A 20,330-nucleotide genomic window follows, 5' to 3' on the forward strand; every position below is an offset into this window, starting at 1 on the left:
TTGTTGGTTATTAATATGATCAATTATGTTGACAATTGTCCTAATATTGAATTGGTCTTTCTGGCAAAAATCTAGCCAGATTATGGTTTATGATCTTTGTGGGCTACGTTGCTATAGTCTTCTTGCTAGTATTTTATTTAAAAATTTGCATCAATATTTATTAGGGAAATTGGTCTATAGTTTTCCACTTTGGCTTTCCCTGGTTTAAGTATCATGATATTATTTTTGCCATAGAAGTAATTTGGTAATACCCCTTCTTTACCTATTTTTAAATTTTTATTTATTTTTTTGGTTACATTTTACGTTCCAAATTGTATCCCTCCCTCCCTCCCCAACCAGCACTAGAGAAATCCATCATTTTGACACAGATATACATAAACACACAAAGACACATGTATGTGTGTGTATGAATATATCTATATATTCACACACACACACACAAATATAAAAACCATACTATGCATACTTCTATTTATCATTTCTTTGGAGGAGGATAGAGCATCTTCCTTCATAGTTTTTTTGTGGTTAATCAATCACAGTTCTTCAAACAATATTGCTCTTTTTTGTATACAATGTTCCTTGGTTCTGCTATCTTGATTACTTCATGCAAGTCTTTCCATGTTTTTCTAAAATCAACTGGCTCGTTATTTCTTACAGACAGTTGTATTCCTTCACATTCATATACCACAAATTGTTTAGCCATTCCCCAATTGATGGGCATTCCCTCATTTCCAGTTGTCAGCACAAAGAAAGCTGCCAGATATGACAGAACATACAGGTTTCTTTTCCTTTTTCCCTGATCACCTTGGGAAACATACCTCAGAGTGGTACTGCTGGGTCAAAGGGTACAGTTTTATACTCTTTGGGCATAATTCCAGCTTGTTTCTCTAATAAATCAGTTCCCCATTCCACCAACAATATATTAGTGTTCCAGGTTTTCCATATCCTCTCCAACATTTGTCATTTTCCCCATCATTTTAGTCTTTCTGACAAATATGAAATGATAGTTCAAAGTTGCATTTCTCTAACCAATAATTATGAAGCATTTTTTCACATGACTATTCAAAAAACTGCCTGTTCATATCCTTTGACCATTTATCAATTGGGGAATGACTCGTATTCTTATACATTTAACAAAGTTTTCTATATATATTTGAGCTATGAGACCTTTTCTGAGAAACTGTCTATAAAATTTTTTTTCCAATCTTACTTTCCTTCTAATCTTCACTACATTGGTTTTATTTGTACAAACCCTTTTTAATTTAATGAAATCAAAATAATACATTTTACATCTTAACAGTGTTCTCCATCTCATTCATTCAAAAGTTCTTCTCTGATCCATAAGTCATGTTCCATGTTCTTCTAATTTTCTTATATTTTCCTTTATATCTAGATCACTATCCATTTTGACTTTATCTTGGTAAATGATGTGAGATATTTGATCTATACCCAATTTCTTCCAGATTGCTTTCTGGTTTTTCCAAAATTTTTAAGTTTTTGTTTTTATTTTTTTTGGTTTTTGAAAGGAAGTGGGTTAAAATAACTTGCCCAAGGTCACACAACTAGTAAGTACCAAATATCTGAAGCCATAATTGAACTCAGGTCCTCCTGTGCTCTAGGACCAATGCTCTTTCCACTGTGCCACCTAGCTGACCAAATAGTGAATTCTTATCCCAAAAGCCTAAATCTTTGTTTTTCAAAGACAATGTCACTAGTCATTTACTACTGTGTATTATAAGTCTATTTTGTCCACTGATCCACCTTTCTATTTCTTAGTTAATATCAAATAGTTTCCTTTACATTTTATTTTTCATTAATTCTTTTGATATTCTTGACTTTTTATTCTTTCCAAGGAATTTTATTATTTTCTGAGCTCAATAAAATGATCTTTTGGTGATTTGAGAAGGCGTTATGAATAAGTATATGTTTGGGTAGAATTGTCTTTTTTGTCATATGGCTCTGCCCACCCACAAACAATAGTCCTCCAGTTTTTAAAATCTTTAAGTTCTTAGGTTTATATTGGCAGGTATAATCCAGTTATTTTATACTCTAGTTATTTTAAATGGAGGCATCTCTTATTATCTCTTTACAAGGTTTGTTGGACTTAATGTTGATTTATGTGAGTTAATTTTATATGCTGTACTTGAGTAAACTATCAATTGTTCCAACTAACTTCAGTTGAATCTCTAGGATTTTCCAAGCCTATCACCATATCATCTACAAAAAAAAGTTACCTCATTGCCCATTCTGATTTCTTTCATTTCTTTATCTTCTCAATGCTATCACTAGCATTTATAATTCAATATTAAATAATACTGGTGATACTGGGCCTCCTTATTTTAACTCGATGCTATTGGAAAGGCTTCTAAATTATCCCCATTATAAATAATGCTTGCTGATAGTTTTAAGTAATATTTCTTATCATTTTAAGGAAAATTTTATTTATACCTATACTCAAGTATTTTTAATAGGAATAAGTTATAATTTGTTAAAAGCCTTTTCTGTATCTATAGATGATTTTGTTACTATGTTAAGTTTTCCTTATGTTAAACTATCCCTGTGTTTTTGAACTCATATTCATTAATGGAATTGGTCTATAGTTTTGTTTTTTGCTCTTTCTGCTTTATGTATCAGGACCATATCTGTTTCCTAACAGGAGTTTATTAGATCCCCTTGATTTTTTATTCCAAATAATTTAATTTTCCTATTTTGTGCAAACAGTTTTATGTAGTATTGAAAATAATCTTTAAACATTACTAAATTCATTTTTAATCTATCTGGATCTGCCTGGCCTCACCCACAGCCCCTGTCCTTCGGGATTTCATTTATGACTTGTTCAATTTTTTTCTATAATAAAGTTAAATATTTTATTTCCTGTTCTATGAATTTGAACGATTTGTTTTGTAAATATTCAGTCATTTAATTTAGACTCTAAGTTTTAGCTGGGCAAAATAGCTCCTTATAATTGCTTTTATTTTTTCTTAGGTTGAAAATTCATTTTTTATTTTTGGTATTTATAATTTGATGATTTTTAAAAATCTATTTTTGTTAGTTCAATGGGTTTTTTTACTTCCAGTTTTGTTACTCTCTCTGATTTTAAGGATTCCTAGAAGTACTTGAGGGGTTTTATTTTGATGGCATTCTATTTTAAAGTTGCATGACTAATCATTAATCTGCTCTTTCTTATTGAAGAAAGCATTTAAAGATAAAAACTTTTTCCCTCAGAAGCTAAAGCTGCATTCTACAAATCTGATATGCTGTCTCATTGCTGTCCCTATCTTTATTAAAACTATTGTTTATCATTCAGAATTTAAGTTCTTTAGTTTCCACTTCAAGCATTAGATTCATTATTTTGATCTTTTTCAGAACTGCCTGCCCTCCCCAACCCCATATTAACAGGTATACCTGTCATTTTCCAGATTAAAAAAAAATAGAACCAAAATAAATTAAGTGATTTAACTTGCCCAGGACCACGTTAAAGACTGTCTGAGGCAGGATTCAAACCCTGATTTCAAATCCTGGACTTTAAGGAGTAGAGAAAAAAATTATGACATCACTCCACTCCTCTCTTAAGTAGAAAACTACCCCAATAAAACTAGTGACTTACTTCCTAGCATGTGACCATATCCCAAAAGAGGGGAAACTATCCTTAAATTTTAACAAGATTCTTTAAAAAAGATGAGAAAACCCTCATTTCCCAAACTAGCCAATCCTCAGAAACTTTTAGACAGTCAAAAATGCCTATTCAGAGTTATATCCAGTGATTGTTTCCACAAGGGTAGGCAACAGTAGGAGCAATGAACCCAAACAAAGCAGGCAAGCACACATGGCCAAGGGTAAGTCAAAGATATCCCTTAAGTCCCTAGAGGAGAGAGACTAGGAATCAGAAGCACAATCAGGTGCACTGGTGAAGCACAAAGTAGATAGGATCTTTTGAGGATGGAAATATATAGCAACACAATAAAGATTTTCCTTTCTTTTGTTTATTGATCTGCATAGTGATTTAGACCTTCCCCAAATGAGGAGCCCATGCAGTAGGCACCACCCACTTCACAAGGAATGCAAATTTTGTTAAATACTTTTTATAAAAACAAAACTTTTTTTAGAAAAATCTCATTTTACTTTTTTTTTAATTTCACTTATTTTTCCATTTTCATTATAAAACAGCCATCTCACTAGCAGCTCTTTCCTCCTCATCCAGAAGCAAAGGGTGCTCCAGAAAGGCGAGGAGGAGGGACCTCTGAAGGGACAAGGGTTGGAGGCCTAGGGTTACCTCCGAAGGTTCTTCTGGGCCTGTTTTAGTAATGTGTCAAAGTCGACTGAATCAAATTTGCTCTTCACCGGGGCAGGGTCAAACTCCTCCCAGTTGGAGTCTACAAATGCAGAGGGAAAGACTGATCCTGGGCAAGCTTGGAAAATGACTGACCCCCCCTCCCAGTAAGTATCAAGGAATCAGACACACTACTCAGCCCACTTTTAGCTTTTCCACCACCTCCAAGGTAGATTCTGGGCCAGGGGTAAAGAGATCTTTCTCAAGTCTATCCCCTGGTTCTTTGGGCTTCAGCTGCCCTCCAAGGACAAATGGGTTAAGATTTGCCAATGCCTCAAGTCCTAGCCACACCACCCTGGATCCCCAGTTCTTAGGCCTCTCTACTACTACTCACCCAAATCTGCATAATTCCTCTTGCAGAACTGCCTTCGGCCCCCAAAGCAGAGGTCAAAGGGCTGCTCGCCTGCCCTCCGAAGCTTGTGACCACTCTCAATGGCTGCAAATGCCTCTTCGGCATATCGGTAGGTGACAAAGCCATAATTGTCACTTAAGAAAGATGAAGAAAGGATAAGAAGGGATAAGATCTTAAGGGACTGACTCCTCACCCTCCATCTCATCATTCCAAAGATCAGAAATAAGCTGCCTGCTAACTCTTCAAATGAGTAGAATGACAACTATGTTGGAAAGAAAAAGTAGCTTATAAGGGGCTGAATGGTAGAATGGGGGAGGGGATGTTTCCCTCTCCTCCAAAACCAATACTTACCCTTCAAAGCGGAAGTGAATGGTACATTCTTCTATCTCTCCAAAGACTGAGAACCGGTGTTTCAACTCTGACCGAGTCATGCAGCCTGGAATCTTCCCAATGAAGACCACCCTCCTTTCCTCCTGGATTCAGGTAGTTGGATACATGGGAAAGCAAAGACATTAGCCAGGACCTCTTTTCCCTCTATTACTCTATTCTTAAGTAGAGGGTAGTACGCTATATCCTTAATTACATTCAAAATATACTTTTCTCCCCACCCTATTACCCTTAACTCACTATTGCACGTTCCTTCTGAAGAATTTTCTGCCTTTGGTAGTGGTCCTGGGAATCATAGTAATCGTACCTAAGCAGGAGAGGAATTGCAGACTAGGTAGGCAGGCCAGGGACCTGACTCATGGGAACCTTACTGCCTATATCAGCTTTTTCCCCCCACACCCTGATCCAAGACACCACCATTCTGGTTTCACTACTCCAGAGACTTCTCCAGCCTATACTCATACTTACCTCCTTCTCCTATTGCTCCTCCTTCGGGGAGATGGAGAACGAGACCGGCTCCGAGAACTGGATGAGGATGAAGAAGAAGTAGAAGTAGCAGAAGTGGAAGACGAGGAAGAGGAAGATCTACGTCGAGAGCGTTCCCAGGAATCACAGCTGGACCTAGAAGAAGATCGGGCACTACGGGAACAATGGGACCTGTACCTGGAAAATAAGAAGACTCTGTACCTTTAGTTAAATCTTCATATCTGTTCTGTCCCTGAGACATCCCCAACCCACCATTTTCCATGGTGGATGGGCACAAATCTAGATTAAATATCAGAAACCTAAGTTCTAATTCAGACTGTTGCCTCCTCTTTTCCCAGTTAATCATTCACTAAGTGCCCATTATAGCAGGCAGATACTGTGCTAGGAGCTGTGGATAAAAAGGAAAAAAAAATTAAAGTTTCTCTTTTCAAAGAGTTTAAATTCTACCTGGGGATACACTCTCCCCTTGCATTTTGGTTCCAATTTCCAAATCGTAAAGTAGGGATAATGACACCAAGCCTGCTTTTCCCTCAGGGATGTTTTGAGGACTAAATGAGAAAAGATGTAGAAAAATTTCTCCAAATTAAAAGAAAACCCAAAGTTTCTTTTAATGTTCAAGATAAGCCAAAAGCTAACTTGGAAATTAGAAAGACAATTACAAATTTAAAGGCATTTCTACCAGACAGTCCCATAGAAAGGGGCATTTTCTATCAGTATTCAGTGGTAAAACCATTTACTGACTCCATCTAAAGCATTCTAACTTGTATGGTTGGTAAGAGCCTGAGACTGCTTAATCAAGTTCCCAAGTCACAAATGGCATTTCCTCAGCATCAACTGGAAGGACAACCTCCTTCCTCAATCTTCTCAGGTCAGATCATATATGAGTAAAGTAACACCTCTCATAAACATTTCCTCCTCTTCTCTGCCACTACCTGAGGCAAGTCATTATGTCCCCCCAGGCCTCTCTGCCTCATGTCTCTCCCCTTTCAAGTCTATCCTCCACAGAGCTACCAAAATGATCTTTTTAAATAAAGCACAAATCTGCCCATATCATTCCCTTCCTCAAAAACTCTAAGATGAAGTATGAAATACTTCCTATGGCTTTTAAAGTTGTTCACAATCTGGTCTCTTCCTGCCTTTGCAAGCCTCTCACATTCTTCAACTTCATGTACTTTATAATCCACCAGCCCCCACCCCACCCCCTCAGCTATTGGCTTCTCCCTGGCATAAACCTCAAATTTGGGAGCTGGGGGAGGGAAGAAACCCTTCTAAACCTGTAGATGGAGCCTTGTGAACAAGTAGTGAGAAGCCCAATGTTGTGTGTTACATATCTTGCCACACAGAATTGTTTGCTGCTTGCTGCCTCCCCTTATTGGGATATAAATTCTTCAAGGACTTGAACTTTACCTTTCTTTGAATCCCAAACACTTATTTTCATTGTCTGACACAGAAAGTTAAGTGCTAATGGATCATCTACCCAAAGCTCCTCCAGAAAGGGGAGGAACTTAACCCAGCTTACCTACGCCACCTCTTTGGTGGTGGGGAGATGGACCTGGACCGAGAATGTGAATGGCAGTGGGACTGGGACTGGGACCTGGACCTGGATCTGGAGGATGAAGAGGACAAGGAGGAAGAAGCCTCACTGGCCCCATTAGAGCACGAGCGGCTGCTGCGGCCTCGCCAACCCCGACCTGGAGGGCTGGATGAAGCAATGGTCTTCTGATAGCAGTGCATTGGCTGTTTGGCCAAAGGGCCAGAGGGAGTCCTAGTGTCATCATTCCGGCCAGGTGAAGCCTCTGGGGACAGCAGCACAGAAGGGTGCTGGACAGGGGTAGAGGTTGGGGCTGGAGGGGTTGCTTCCAGTTCTTCACTAGTCCTATGGTCCAGCTGCTGTTTCTGACCCATGGATGGGCATGCCGGCAAGGCAGCTGAAGGGCCCAGAGAAAGAATAGGTTTAATGGTAATATCTTGATGTCGTTTGACATTCCAGCGGGATCCCAATTCAGGCCCTGGGGCCACTGTAGGGCTTAGGATGCAATAGTCATGGTCCCCAGAGCCCACATGAATTGGGCTAGGACCTGGGACCCGACCTCGAAGCCGAGCTGCAGCTGCACGTTTGGCCTCTGTGTTTCCCACTGGCTTCTGTATTCTATCTTGGGTAGGGGAATCAGGGGACCCTGGCTTGGCCAGTAATGAGACTGCAGCCAGAGGTTTCCAGAGCTGATGTGGTGGAGTGGCAGGAGGGGTTAAGCCTGCAGGAAAGAAAAGAGAAACAATTTAAATTATCCCATCACCAAAATAGCTGCATGACATATCCAACATGATTATCTAGCATCAAGTGCTGAAACCCAAAATCTGGGGCTTGGATACTCCCCTCACTCCCATTACTCATACCTGCTACGTTGGCCAGCTCTGGGGCTTGTAACCTATCAAGAGGTCGCTTTTCCTGGGAGTTGTCCATCCTGCTAGGAAGAGATGAGAACCTAGCTAAAGTCTCATTCCATCTGAGGAATCCCTTGAACTGTCTGTTCTAACTACAACCAGGTAAGATGCAGTATCTCCACCATTCCCTCTGTCACCAATTCTTTGAGGGATAAAATGCTTCTTTTCTCAGACCCTTGCGAAATGAAGAAAGCAGCCACCTCTTCAAATGAATGTCTCAAGGACAAGATAAGTAACACAGAATGTTCTTAGGGTGAAGAGAGGAAGAAAGCTGAGCTCTGAGAGGAGGAGGAAAAGGTTTAAGTTGGAGACTTGTCTTCCCCCAAGTAGCCACAAGGGAAGCTCCAGGCCAGCCAAGAACTTCAGTAATGAAGTACTGGGAGGGTGGAAGAGGGGTGGTGGTTGTGAAAGGAAAGTGGCTATGGGGATATTTGGGAGCCCAAGTTTCATGCTGGCTTATTCTCACACTACACCCTCAGTCAGAATAAGCATAAGGAGGGATTCTCTAACTCTAAGAAGCAGAGTTACTTCAGGAGAAGGGTTCATCAAGACAACCACTAGCAACTAAAATCTATGGAGAACCCCCATTTCATACTAACCCTGAGTTTCCTATAGCTAAGGTATCAGCAGGTCCCACTGGAACACACTCCTTTTTGACTGCAAAGAAATCAAACATCATTAATAGCTCAAATGAGTACTAAAGGTCAGGATTTAAAAATTAAATAATAATCCAGGAAGAATAAGCTTTACATTTCTGAGGTACCACCTCATACCCATACCTCTCAGACTGGCCAATGTGACCAGAAAGGACAGTGATCAATGGTGGAAGGGATGTGGGAAATCTGGGACACTAATATATTGTTGGTGGAACTGTGAACTCATCCAACCTTTCTGGAGAGAAATTTGGAATTATGCCCAAGGAGCAACAAAAATGTGCATACCCTTTGATCCAGCAATAACACTACTGGGTCTATACCCTGAAAGAGATTATGAAAAAGGTTTGTAAAAACATCACTTGTACAAAAATGTTCATAGCAGCCCTGTTTGTGGTGGCAAAGAATTGGAAATTAAGTAAATTTCAACTGAGGAATGAATGGCTTAACAAACCGTTGGTATATGTATGTCATGGAACACTATTGTTCTATTAAAAATCAGGAAGGATGGGAATTCAGGGAAGCCTGGAGGGATTTGCATGAACTGATGCTGAGTGAGATGAGCAGAACCAAAAAAACCATCGTACACCCTAACAGCAACATGGGGGTGATGATCATCCTTGATGGACTTACTCATTCCATCAGTGCGACAATCAGGGACAATTTTGGGCTATCTGCAATGGAGAATACCATCTGTATCCAGAGAAAGAATTGTAGAGTTTGAACAAAGACCAAAGACTATTACCTTCAACTTAGAAAAAAAAAGTTATCTTATGTAATTTTGCTATCTCTTATACTTTATTTTTCTTCCTTAAGGATATGATTTCTCTCTCATCACGTGGATCAACGTATACTATGGAAACAGTGTAAAGACTAACAGACTGCTTTCTGTGAGAGGTAGGAAGCAAGATTAGGGGAAAAACTGTAAAACGCAAAATAAAATCTTTCTAAAAAAAAGAATAAGCTTTTAAAGCAACATATTCAATTGAATCCCATCCTGCTCTCCTTTCCTCTGTATCCCATGCTCAGTTGATTCTCATCCTGCTTTTCTTTCCTCTGTATCTCTATCTGGAATGCTATCTCTTAGGGGCTGGGTCTAGATTTCGTTCAGGGAATAGCCAAGCAAAGGACCAAAATACCTTACTGAACACTGCCTAAACACCACAGGCTACACTGTTGATAGAGCTATGAATTTGAACAAGCACTCTGGAAAACAATTTAGAATTATGCTAAGAAAGTGAATGAAATGCCAAAAACCCTTTGACCAAAAAGTATCAATGTTTTGACAACTTGGATCTCAAAAAACCAAAACAAAACTATATATACCTTTTAAATTTAATCTGCACAAATTTTTCTGTTACTTTAAGTCTTAAGTTAATCAACAAAACAATTACATCAAATCTTAAATTTAGGGTTTTTCCAGTTTCCAAAGTATAAGTGTTTACACTAAAAATATGAGCCCATCAGTTTATCCTGCCTTTGACCCAGATAATCTATTGCTAAGCAATTATCCCAAAGAGATCAAGGAATTAAAAAAAAAATGATGGTATAGGGGCAGCTAGGTGGTACAGTGGTTAGAGCACCAGCCCTGGCGTCAGGAGGATCTGAGTTCAAATAGGGCCTCAAGACACTTAATTGCCTAGCTGTGTGACCTTGGGTAAATGACTTAACCCCACTGCCTTGAAAAAACAAAAAAAAAGACACTTCCTAGCTTGGTAACCTGGGGCAGGTCACAACCCTCATTGCCTTGTATAAAAGGAAAAGAAAAGGTTAAAACAAATTGTGGTAGGTAACATAAAGGAAAATTATTGCACTACAAGAAACAACAATGATAAAAAGGACACAGAAAGATTTGCTGAAAAAAAGATGCAAAGCAAATTAAGATGAATCAAAAAGTTAGCCATCATAATTAAAGAATTCACCTTATTTGAAAGAGGTTAGAGGGGCAGCTAGGTGGCAAAATGGATAAAGCACCAGCCTTGGAATCAGGAGGACCTGAGTTCATATTTGGCCTCAGATCCTTATTAAATGTGTGACCCTGGGCAAGTCACTTAATCTTGATTACCTCCCCCAAAAAGTTAAAAACAAAAGAGGTTGGAGATTGTGAGTAGGAATCTTAGCGTACAATGTTGGAATTGGGTGATGTCTTGTCTAGATTTGAAACTTTTTCCTCTATATTTTTATTCTTCCTTCAAACAAGGCAAAATTTAGTGGGAATACAGATGATATACAGAAAAAATCTACCAATAAAATATTTTTTTCTTTAAAGAAATAAAAGTGATCAGAAATAGATTTGGGTGGAAAATGAATACTGAGAAGTATGGAAAAACTCCTATCAACTAAAGAGTGAAGGTAAACAGAACTCAGGAAACATTGTTTAAAGGCAAAAATTTACACTGTTAAAAAGCAACAAAAAAATCCTAGAATGATGTGCAATAAAAATGACTGAGCTTGCTATTAAAAGAGAGGAAATATATACCTGCCCCCATTTTTGTAAAGGTAAGAAATTATGGGTTTGGGAATACTGGATATAAGGTGAGACTAGGATAACGTGGTTAGTTTTGGCTAAACTGCTCACCACCACCACCACCACCACTACCACTTTTTGGTTCTTTGTTATAGAAGTGGTGCTTTGGCTAAGAAGTAGAGAGCTCCATGTTTGGAAATGAAAGTGATGTAAAAACAAAAAAATAAGCAATAAAAATTTTAAAGAAATTAAAAGAATGAATGTAGTAGGAAAACCAACAATTTATCCCACTCTACTTACTACCTACCCTCCCAAAAAATAAAAGGGAATTTGCTATTCACCTTCAGATTTCTCGAATTGTTCTAGAAGACTGGATAGGTCAGATGCTTCAATTCCTACAGCAAGAAAGGGAAGAATGTATATAGCTAGAACTACTTACTGGTGAGGGACAAGATTCTATTTCCATAGCCACCAAAGCATCCAAGAGGCCCTTAACACTTCCCTCTTCCCTCCCCAAAAAATTGGGAAAGAAAGCTAACTAGCTGGATCTCCCTTACCCATTGCAAGCCTCCCCCAGAGAACAGACTAGAATATGCCTGTTCCCAACCACTCACCAATCTCACTGATAAAAGCTTGTACCACATCCTCAGAACCCTGGGTGTGTGTGGAAGGCAGAAAGTTGAGTCTCCGAAGTCGGGATGGATGGACACTAGACATCTTGACCACTTGACACTGCTTTGGCCCAGTGGCATCTGCAGGGACAATTGGTGATTCGCTACACCTACTCTCCTTGGCTTCAGACTGGGCCTTCTGGGGGGCAGAACCTTCTGGCATGGGTTGGCCCTTTGGGAGCATTGGCTCCTCAACAGGAACCTCTTTCTTTCTGGCATCTGGGCTCTCTGGAGTGGCCAACTTAGGTCTGGGGGACAAGGACCTCATAGGTTGCTGAGCTGACCCTTGCTTGACATCTACTCTTGAGAGTGCTGCCTGAGGGGCTTCCTGGGAAGTTGGCACAAGATTAGGTGACAGAACCACAGACACTGCATTAGAGGCAGGTACACTATCATGTGCCCCAGTGGAAAAACTGTCAGTAACCTGGGTGGGTAGGGGAGTAACCTGGGTGGGTAGGGGGATGCTCTGAGCCAGGGGAGGAAGAGGTGGTGGTGGAGGTGGTGGTGGTGGAGGTGGTGGCGGCAATGCGTTTGGGGGCACAGCTGACCAATAAGGAGGCTGTGGGCCTGGACCCCAGCCCATAGACCCATAAGAATGATCAGAACCATATGCTGTCACTGGGGCAGGAGGTAAGGCCCAAGGCACAGCAGGGGTAGTGGGTACTGGAAAGGCATTGGATGTGCCTGGCACTGGGGGTGGCAAACAAGGATAGTTAACAGATGGTGGCACAGAAGGGTAGCAGGGCCAGGAAGGCACTGGGGCAAATTGGGGATAGGGATCAGGAGGCCTTGGGAAACAGGGTGGGGGGAGGGGTGGCAGAAGCAAATCAGGCATTGCCTGCCCACTAGAGGAAAGCTGCACCATGGATGGCATTCCTGGGCCACCTGAAAGGGGTGGCATTGTGGGTGGCAGAACTGGAGGCATTGTGAGGGGAAGAGCTGCTGTGGGAGGCACAGTTGGGGGCATGGGTCCGGCAGGAGGCACAGCTGGGGACAAGGAGGGGGGCATAGATTGCCTCGCTAGAGATGTGTGTTTGGCTGGCAACGGTAGGTCAGTTTCAGTGGCAGCCAAGCTGGAGGGAATGGCAGCAGCAGTCGGCTTGGGGACTGGCTGCTGGGCTATCCTCTGCCTGGCCGTGCCAGAGGCAGTGGGCTGCTCAGCTGTCTTGGAGGGGACAATGAGGCATGGGAGGTCTGCTAGCTCCGTGGGTGTCTCTGGGATACTGGGCCACTTTCCAGCAGGGGTTTGGGGCTCTGGCACTTGCTCATCTGCTTGGCGCTGCTGCCTTCGCTGCCAATACTCTGATAAACTCAAAGGTCGAGGTTTGGCTTCCGGTGGCCCAGGATTGGCACTGCATTCTGCCTTCGAGGGGCTTGAGACCCCCTCACTTTGGGGGCTGGTGACCTCAAGGCTTGGCTCCAGGGTCTGTGACTGATCACAAAGCCCTGAGGCCAAGGACATTTCAGAACTGCTTGAACACAGAGTCAGTGGCTCCTCTTTGACCAGGTCAGACTGACCAATGGGACTTGGTGGGGCAGAGTCAAGCTCGGCTGAATCTGGTTTTCTTAGACTTGACATCAGTTTGGGTTCGGCCACCCTGGCCCGGAGCTTTCTCCGACCACAGGATGACTGAGTCATCACTCTGGAGACCCCCTGAGAGGGTGGTTCTAAGGACTGGCTAGCAAAGGTGGACTGGCTTCGAGAAGAGGACCTGAGCTTCCGAACATAGGTTCTGTCTCCATCCCTATCTGGGGATGCTTCATTCTTCTTTCTCCGACTCCTATGGCCCCTCTGGCCTTTCTGTGTATCTGAAGATGATATATGTGTAGAGGGTTCTTTGGGGCTATCAACAGAGGCCAGCATCACTTCATCACTAGGCAGGACTGAGCATGCTAGCTCCTTCTCTCTCCCTTCTTCAATATTGCCTGGGACTGAGGATTCTTTCTGAAGGGACTGCTCCCCATGCATGGGGACCTCAGCTTCCAGATCAGACTCTAGCAGCTTCTGTGTAACGTCAGTCTCCAACTCTTCCATGGGCTGGCCTGGAGGAGGGAGATGGCGCAGAACCACTGGAATCTCCAGAGCCTCACCAGTCATAGACCCTTGGCCTAGGATCTCCAGCACCATACCCCCTTCAGCCAGCATCAACTCTTCAGTCTGTTCCTCATGCTCATCCCCAGGGGAGTCCAAACAAACTGTGAAACTTGGCAAACAGTATGGGTGCATGGCCCGTACCAACTCACTTAGAGAGGATATGCTTTCCTCTCCAACCAGGGTAGTCTCCTCCTCTTCTTCATCTTCCGGGCAGGCCAGATGCATAGGGAAGTCTTCAGTTTTATCTACAGAGGGGCCCACTGTTGAGACTCTGTCTCTGTCAAGTCCAACATCTTCTTCCTCCTCTCCATCACTGCGCTGGAGAGGGGAAAGCTGACCCCACCGGGGCCGGGATCTTGAAGTCTTCCTTCCTGGAATCTTTGGGGAAGAGGTCTCCAAGAAGGAAGATGGGGAAAGATCCCAGGAGGAATCAGAGAGACACATCTCAACCTATATGGAGAGGGGAAAAGTGAGCAAGTCAGAAGGGAGAAAAGTCACTGGAACTGAGGAGCAAAGAAGTCACTGAAAATAAGGAGCAATCTCCTAGATTTGGGTGGTTTGCCCAAGACCACACAGCTAGGTAATTATTAAATGTCTGAGGCTGGATTTGAACTCAGGTCTTCCTGACTCCAGGGCCAGTGCTCTATCCACTGTGCCACTTAGCCACTCTTAGGAAAGGCATTTAAAAAAAAAATCCAGGTTGTTTATTTTTGGATGTTTTTTGTAAAGATACTATTTGTAATTCACAACCCTGGCAATCTATTCCAAGCTCTGCCAATTACCAGCATTATGATATTGGGCAAATTACTCTTTCTGCCCAGTATTAATTTCTTTTTTTTTTTTTTAGGAACCCTTCTAGTTCTTATTTTAAGCCAGATGTTGGTCTTTCCAGACTTGACTTAATGATTCTTCATTGGGCTCCAACTCACTTTACTCACCCTGCCAACAGCAGGAGTCATATTGTGTGTCTTGGGTCCCCACTGGTCTTCCATATCAACTTCTGGGGATGATCGAGAAAAACCCAGCAGTTTGTGCAACTAAAGGGGTACAAAGAAAGTCAATCAGTCCCTGGCTGGGGGGGGGGGGGAGCGGGAGCAGAATAAAAGTAGTGGTCACAGGAGAGCCAATCACTCTAGACAGTTTTCTTCAGCCACTACAAATGATTCCATCCCCATTTCTGTGGTCCATCCCTGTCAAAGACAGATAATGGTGATCAACTGATATTACTTGGCTCCTATTCAGAGACTGGGACCCTCTGGGAACACAAGGGCTAAATATATGATGAAATGACCCACAATAAGATTAATCACACAATCCCAGCTATGAGCATTTGTTCTATCCATGGAGCAACACAGCCAATAACCTGCAGCTTAACACTAACCGAGGTGCTCTCTCGGGGAGATGCCAGCAACTCGGAGTCAGGAATGGTGTCAAAGGGTGAGGGATTCTCAGAGTCCGCATTGTCAAGTATCTCAGTGAGAGCTGTGAGCAGAGATACTTCATTCTGGTCCTCCGAGGTCAGCTTGCTCTGCTGTTCCCATGGGGAAAAAAAAAGACAGTTGGTTACAACCTGCTTATCACTGAGAAGGTCCATAGGCAGAAAGTTCAGATGCCACACATCCCCATGTCAATCCCGCTTGGAATCCAAAAGACTCACCTCCCCAACCTCCCAAGTCATCCCCCTAAAGAATGAATGTTACAGGAGTAGATGCAGAAAGATGGGTCTGAGAACAAGGACTCTTGGGTTCTATTCTTGCCATTTCTTCTATGTCCTTCGATTACTTGGAACCGACAACTATAGACTCTAGAACTGGGATACTTAATCTTTGTAGCATCACAGGGCCATCTGGAAAGCTAGTGAAGTCTAAGGACCCTTTTCAGCATAGTGCTTTTAAGTGAATACAGAGGATTACAAAGGAAATCAATAATATGGAATTTATGATCAAAATTTTTAAGAAGACATTTATAGACTCGAGATTATAGATCTTTTCCTGCCTCCCTCTACAAAACAGGACACCCTCCTATCCCTGAGGTTCATCCCTACAAAGACAATTATGAAACAGCCAATAAGGTTGCTTGATTCGTTTACACCATATATTCAAAGTACAAAAATCAAAATATATTTTGTTACTTTTTTTTTTTTAGGTTTTTGCAAGGCAAACGGGGTTAAGTGGCTTGCCCAAGGCCACACAGCTAGGTAATTATTCAGTGTCTGAGACAGGATTTGAACCCAGGTACTCCTGACTCCAGGGCCGGTGCTTTATCCACTACGCCACCTAGCCGCCCCTACATTTTCTTACTCAGTTATCTTCCCACATAAGTTATTTCTTGAATTCAAGTGACCCAAGGCCCCATAGTGCTGTCAGGGGAGTGCCCTAAGTTTCAAGTCCAGAATCAAGGAACCCTGGAAACTTAACAAGCTCTTTCCTATAAGCCCCTCTTCTACTATAAGCCAATTCCCTCCATTCTCTGACCTCCTGGCTACTTGGAGTTCCTCCTCACCCCTTACTACCTACCTCTCCAACCCCACTTAAGTCTTCAATGATAGAGATGATAGAGGCATCCATATAACTTTGCATGGTCTCCAACAGGGACTTGTCCTGTAGGAACATCTCTTCTTCAACTCCTGCTTCATCATCTCTGTCCAGGTCAAAGAAATCATGCTGGGACAGGCTGAGGAAGTCAGCTTCCTCTTCCTCCTCCTCTTCCAGCAGAGCCTGGAAAACAAGAAAAACAATTTTCACCATCACCCACCTAGTTCTCCCTAAGCCATTATCTTTTTGTTCTTTTGGGTACAAGGAATGTAGGGAAAAGAGGGGGTATCAGAAATACATTGAACTTACTGGAGAGACCCTGGCACCATGAAGCTAGAGCAGAAAGGAATGGCTTAGAGGCTAGAAGGTGGGCCCAGATAAATGGGCTCATTATGAAAGCAATACAAGATCAAGATCATGAAGGAGTCTGGTTAGGTTCATAGCAATATTAGGTTTGTTTATTTTTTAAAGATTTTTATTTATTTTGAGTTTTACAATTTTCCCCTTAATCTTACTGTGTGGCCTTGGGCAAGCCACTAACTCCACTGCCTTGCAAAAGCTAAGAAAAATATTATCCTTAGTAAGCTACTATATCCTCAGAAAACTTCCATTTTCTCTTCTGTACAATGGAGTATAATACCTAAACTGTCAACCAAGATAGCATCTCTTAAAATATGTCTCTGAAGAGGAAAGGACATAAGAAATGACCCCTTGTTTCCAGAGGTCACAAAAGAGTCTGAGAAAGGCAGGAAGATCAGTATATGGTTGGAAGATTTTGGCCTTGACACACCCCAAACTCCCCTGGAAAGGAGCAGACACAGTCCCTGTCAGCCTCATTAGGTAGGAGTCACTAGTCTGGGCCTGCTGTGGGCGTGGGTGAGGACCAGGATAGGCCACTCCTAAGGGAGTTAAATGGATGGGCCATCTTCTGCTGCTCCATTTGAAGAATAGATGCCAAGGCCAAGAGTAAACTGAGCAGATTCTCCCTATGGGTTATTTTGTGTCTCCTCCTGAGCTCCCTCTATCTCCTATCACACACAAAAGTTGTGCTTCCTTGAAGACTAGAATGAGAGGGGAAAAGAAATGATATGAGGGCTGGGGACTTAAGGAAAGGTACAAGGTTGATGTTAATGACTATCAGGCATCAGGCACTCAACTCCACCCAGTCATCTCAAAACCTGTAATTAGGGCTACCTGTTGAATCTGAGCTTGAGATCTCAGCTGCTTCAGTGAACACTCCCAAGATGAGTTCTAGCTGTACCCCATCACCACCCAGAAAACTTCAGCCAAAGCCCCCCCCCCCCAGATTCCATTCCTAGGACAAATTTACCCTCAGGTAATCCTGAGTACCTCTGGGCCACAGAGCTTATCCCAACCCAGTCCAACTACTTTCTGGACCTATTCTTCTCAAATGCCAATAATAGCTTAGAGTCATAAAGTGCTTTAAAGGCTGCAAAGCAGCTTCTCGAAACAACTCTGTGATGTAAGTAATGCAGTGATATCAACATTCTTCCCAAAAGCAAACAGGTGCTAATAACATGAAGATGCTATAAGAAAGCTCAAACCCATGTTTTTGGACACATTATACTGTTAGTTGTGGGGGGGAAGGCAATACCAATTTTTCATCCCTCTCCTTTCTATTCCCATTAAAGTAGGAAGGAACCTATCAACAAGATGAGCTCATTTCAAGAACTAGATATTCCAGGAAACGGGAAAAAAAAGGAAGCACAGTGTCATATCAACTACAAGCCAGGTATCAAGTCTGTGGGACCTGAGTTCAAGGTTAACAAGCATTAATCCCCATGTAGTAACACTGAGTTAAAAGAACAAACATTAAATTATCCCTACCCTTCAGGGGCAGGCAGACCGACCAGCCACTTCTCTAGTTTGCCTGAGCTCAAAATGTAACAAGCCCACCCTTTCCTAGGAAGGGGGAGGCAGGAGCCACTCCTGTAGATAAACAAAGTCAAGGATGAGGAGGACCCCCAAGTCCTATGTCAAGTCCACCTCAGCACCCAAACCAAGTAAAGGGAAGTCTGTCACCTCAAAAATGAGGCCCCCCTGAAGAGAGACCCTCTACCTCCAGAGGCTGCCTCTAAGCTGTGGTAGAAAGGGCGCCGAAGAGGGCCAGGCTCCCTGCGACCCCCTGAACCCACCAGGCGCCGGGGGAGCCAGAATCGCGCCTCAGGGACCCATGAGTCGCCCCCGCGCCGCCCCCCGCCCGAGGGAAGGCTTCAAGCCCACAGCCTGCGGCCCTCTGAGCCCAGGGCAGTGGCACCCCAAGCCCGGCAGGCTGGAGCCCCAAATCCTCCAGGGCCTCTGGGAAAAGATCCCGGCTCTCAGGCGCGCTTCCCAGTGGGGGGGAGGCCCCGCAGCCCCGGGCCCAGTCCAGGGGAGGGCCCCGCGGGCCGGACACACCCTGGGCCAGGCGGCCCGGCCTCGCCGCCGGCCCCCGCGGGAGATAAGCCGCCCGGCGGCGGGGGGGAGGGGGCGGACGGGGGCCACGTGGACAAGCCCCATCCCCCGCCCCACGTGGACTGCGGCCGCCCCGCCGGGGTCCCCGCGCCGGCCCGATCCACGTGGATGCGGGGACTGCAGTGAGGCCGGGGAGGGGAGGGCTGGGCGGGGAGCAAGTTCTCCCGGGAAAATCCTTCACCCCTCCCTCCACACGCAGACCCCCACGTGGCCAGGGAACACCGGGGAGGGGGCGCCCGGGCCCCGGAGGCTGCGGGGGAGGGAAAGGCGCCGCCGAGCCCAGGCCGGCTCCAGGGCCCCCCCGGCCCCGGCCCCGGCCCCGGCCCCGGCCCCGGCCCCGGCCCCGGCCCCGGCCCCGGCCCCGGCCCCGGCCCCGGCCCCGGCCCCGGCCCCGGCCCCGGCCCCGACGCAGCCCGCGGCGCCTCCAGCCTCCCTCCCCCGCGCCCTCCACGCAGACAGCGGCTCTTCCAGCCACACCGACTCGGGTCCGGGCCGCCCCCCTCCCCGAAGACGCCCTGCGGCGGCCGCCGGCGGCCCCGGCTCCCCACCCCGGCGCCCCGAGCTTCCACGTGTCACCGCCCGGCATGTGCCCATCTGCCTCCTCCCGGCCGCCCGCCCGGCTCTCACCTGCTGCTGGCCCCGAGGGCTCTCGGCGGCTCCCAGGGGCGCCGGGCCCCCGCTGCAGCACCCGCGCTTGCCGCCCTGCATCCCGCCGCCGGGGCCCGGGCCGGGGCCCCCTCCTGGGGGCGGCGCGGCACCGTCTTCCCGTCCCCGGCGCGCCGCCATCTTGGCCCCAGAGCGCGGCTCTGAAGCACCAGCGCCGCCTCGCCCTACCGGCTGTGGAGGCGAAGAACTACAATTCCCAGAAACCCCAGCGAGACTACAACTCCCAATGAGTGCGGCATCCTGGAGCTGGCGCGGGCGGTGCCTCTTGGGATGTGTAGTTATTTCTGAACTCGGGCGAGGTGGACCTATGCAAGGCTGGGGAGTCCGGTGTGCAGTTTCCTTTGTTGTTATTAAATTAAAAAAAAAAAACTAACAACCTGTGACCCTCGACCTCCCCTTAGCGCCAGATGGTCCCGGGTCCCCTCCTCATGCTAGACCTCCAATAGGTACAACCCATCTGGGGAACAGGAATCACCTCTATTGTGCATCCAACAGGTGAGCATCTGGCTGTTGCTGGAAGTCTTCCGGAGACATCCTGGGCCACTTGTGGACGGCCCTCAGTCATTAGGAATAGGAGGTGTTTCTTAAGTGGGACTGGGTCCAGCTGGAAGCAGTTTCCCTTGCCACTTCTTCAGATATTTAAAGGCCACTATCAGTCCCCACTCCCAACCCTATTAAGCTCAACAGCCCCAGGTTCTTCAGATGATTTGTGTGACATGGTAGCCGCAGTCCTTGTCACAGTCCTTCCTAAAGTGACTGAGCAGAGTAAATG

General features: G+C 44.8%; 1 protein-coding gene across 4 annotated transcripts; it reads right to left on the bottom strand.

The window, feature by feature from the left end:
* Positions 1–342: 342 nt before the first annotated feature.
* Positions 343–19,683, bottom strand: PPRC1 (PPARG related coactivator 1). 4 transcript variants are annotated; one of them, XM_074233842.1, is made up of 14 exons: positions 19,520–19,683; positions 16,400–16,600; positions 15,265–15,414; positions 14,822–14,920; positions 11,732–14,333; positions 11,459–11,512; positions 8,597–8,654; positions 7,950–8,017; positions 7,075–7,807; positions 5,538–5,732; positions 5,310–5,376; positions 5,034–5,155; positions 4,665–4,816; positions 343–4,373 (listed from the first exon to the last, which is right to left on the bottom strand). In XM_074233842.1, the coding sequence occupies exons 1-14, from the start codon at positions 19,676–19,678 to the stop codon at positions 4,270–4,272; spliced, it is 4,764 nt and encodes a 1,587-aa protein (XP_074089943.1). In that variant the 5' UTR covers positions 19,679–19,683; the 3' UTR covers positions 343–4,269. The 4 variants fall into 4 exon arrangements, with proteins under 4 accessions (XP_074089943.1, XP_074089942.1, XP_074089944.1 ...); XM_074233841.1 differs by having other exon boundaries at positions 7,950–8,020; XM_074233843.1 differs by lacking the exon at positions 19,520–19,683 and adding an exon at positions 18,498–18,692 and having other exon boundaries at positions 7,950–8,020.
* Between the last annotated feature and the right edge of the window lie 647 nt (positions 19,684–20,330).

The sequence above is a fragment of the Macrotis lagotis genome, chromosome 4, assembly GCF_037893015.1.
Source record: "Macrotis lagotis isolate mMagLag1 chromosome 4, bilby.v1.9.chrom.fasta, whole genome shotgun sequence".
NCBI lineage: Eukaryota > Metazoa > Chordata > Mammalia > Peramelemorphia > Peramelidae > Macrotis > Macrotis lagotis.

What these genes read in the sequence shown, in the direction of transcription:
- PPRC1 (XM_074233841.1), bottom strand. Translation starts at nt 19,678, where the DNA reads ATGGCGGCGCGCCGGGGACGGGAAGACGGTGCCGCGCCGCCCCCAGGA. An exon ending in AGCTTTTATCAGTGAGATTG is followed by an intron (nt 11,513 to 11,731) that starts GTGAGTGGTTGG and finishes TTCTTGCTGTAG; the next exon opens with GAATTGAAGCATCTGACCTA. An exon ending in TTCAGAAGGAACGTGCAATA is followed by an intron (nt 5,156 to 5,309) that starts GTGAGTTAAGGG and finishes ACCTGAATCCAG; the next exon opens with GAGGAAAGGAGGGTGGTCTT.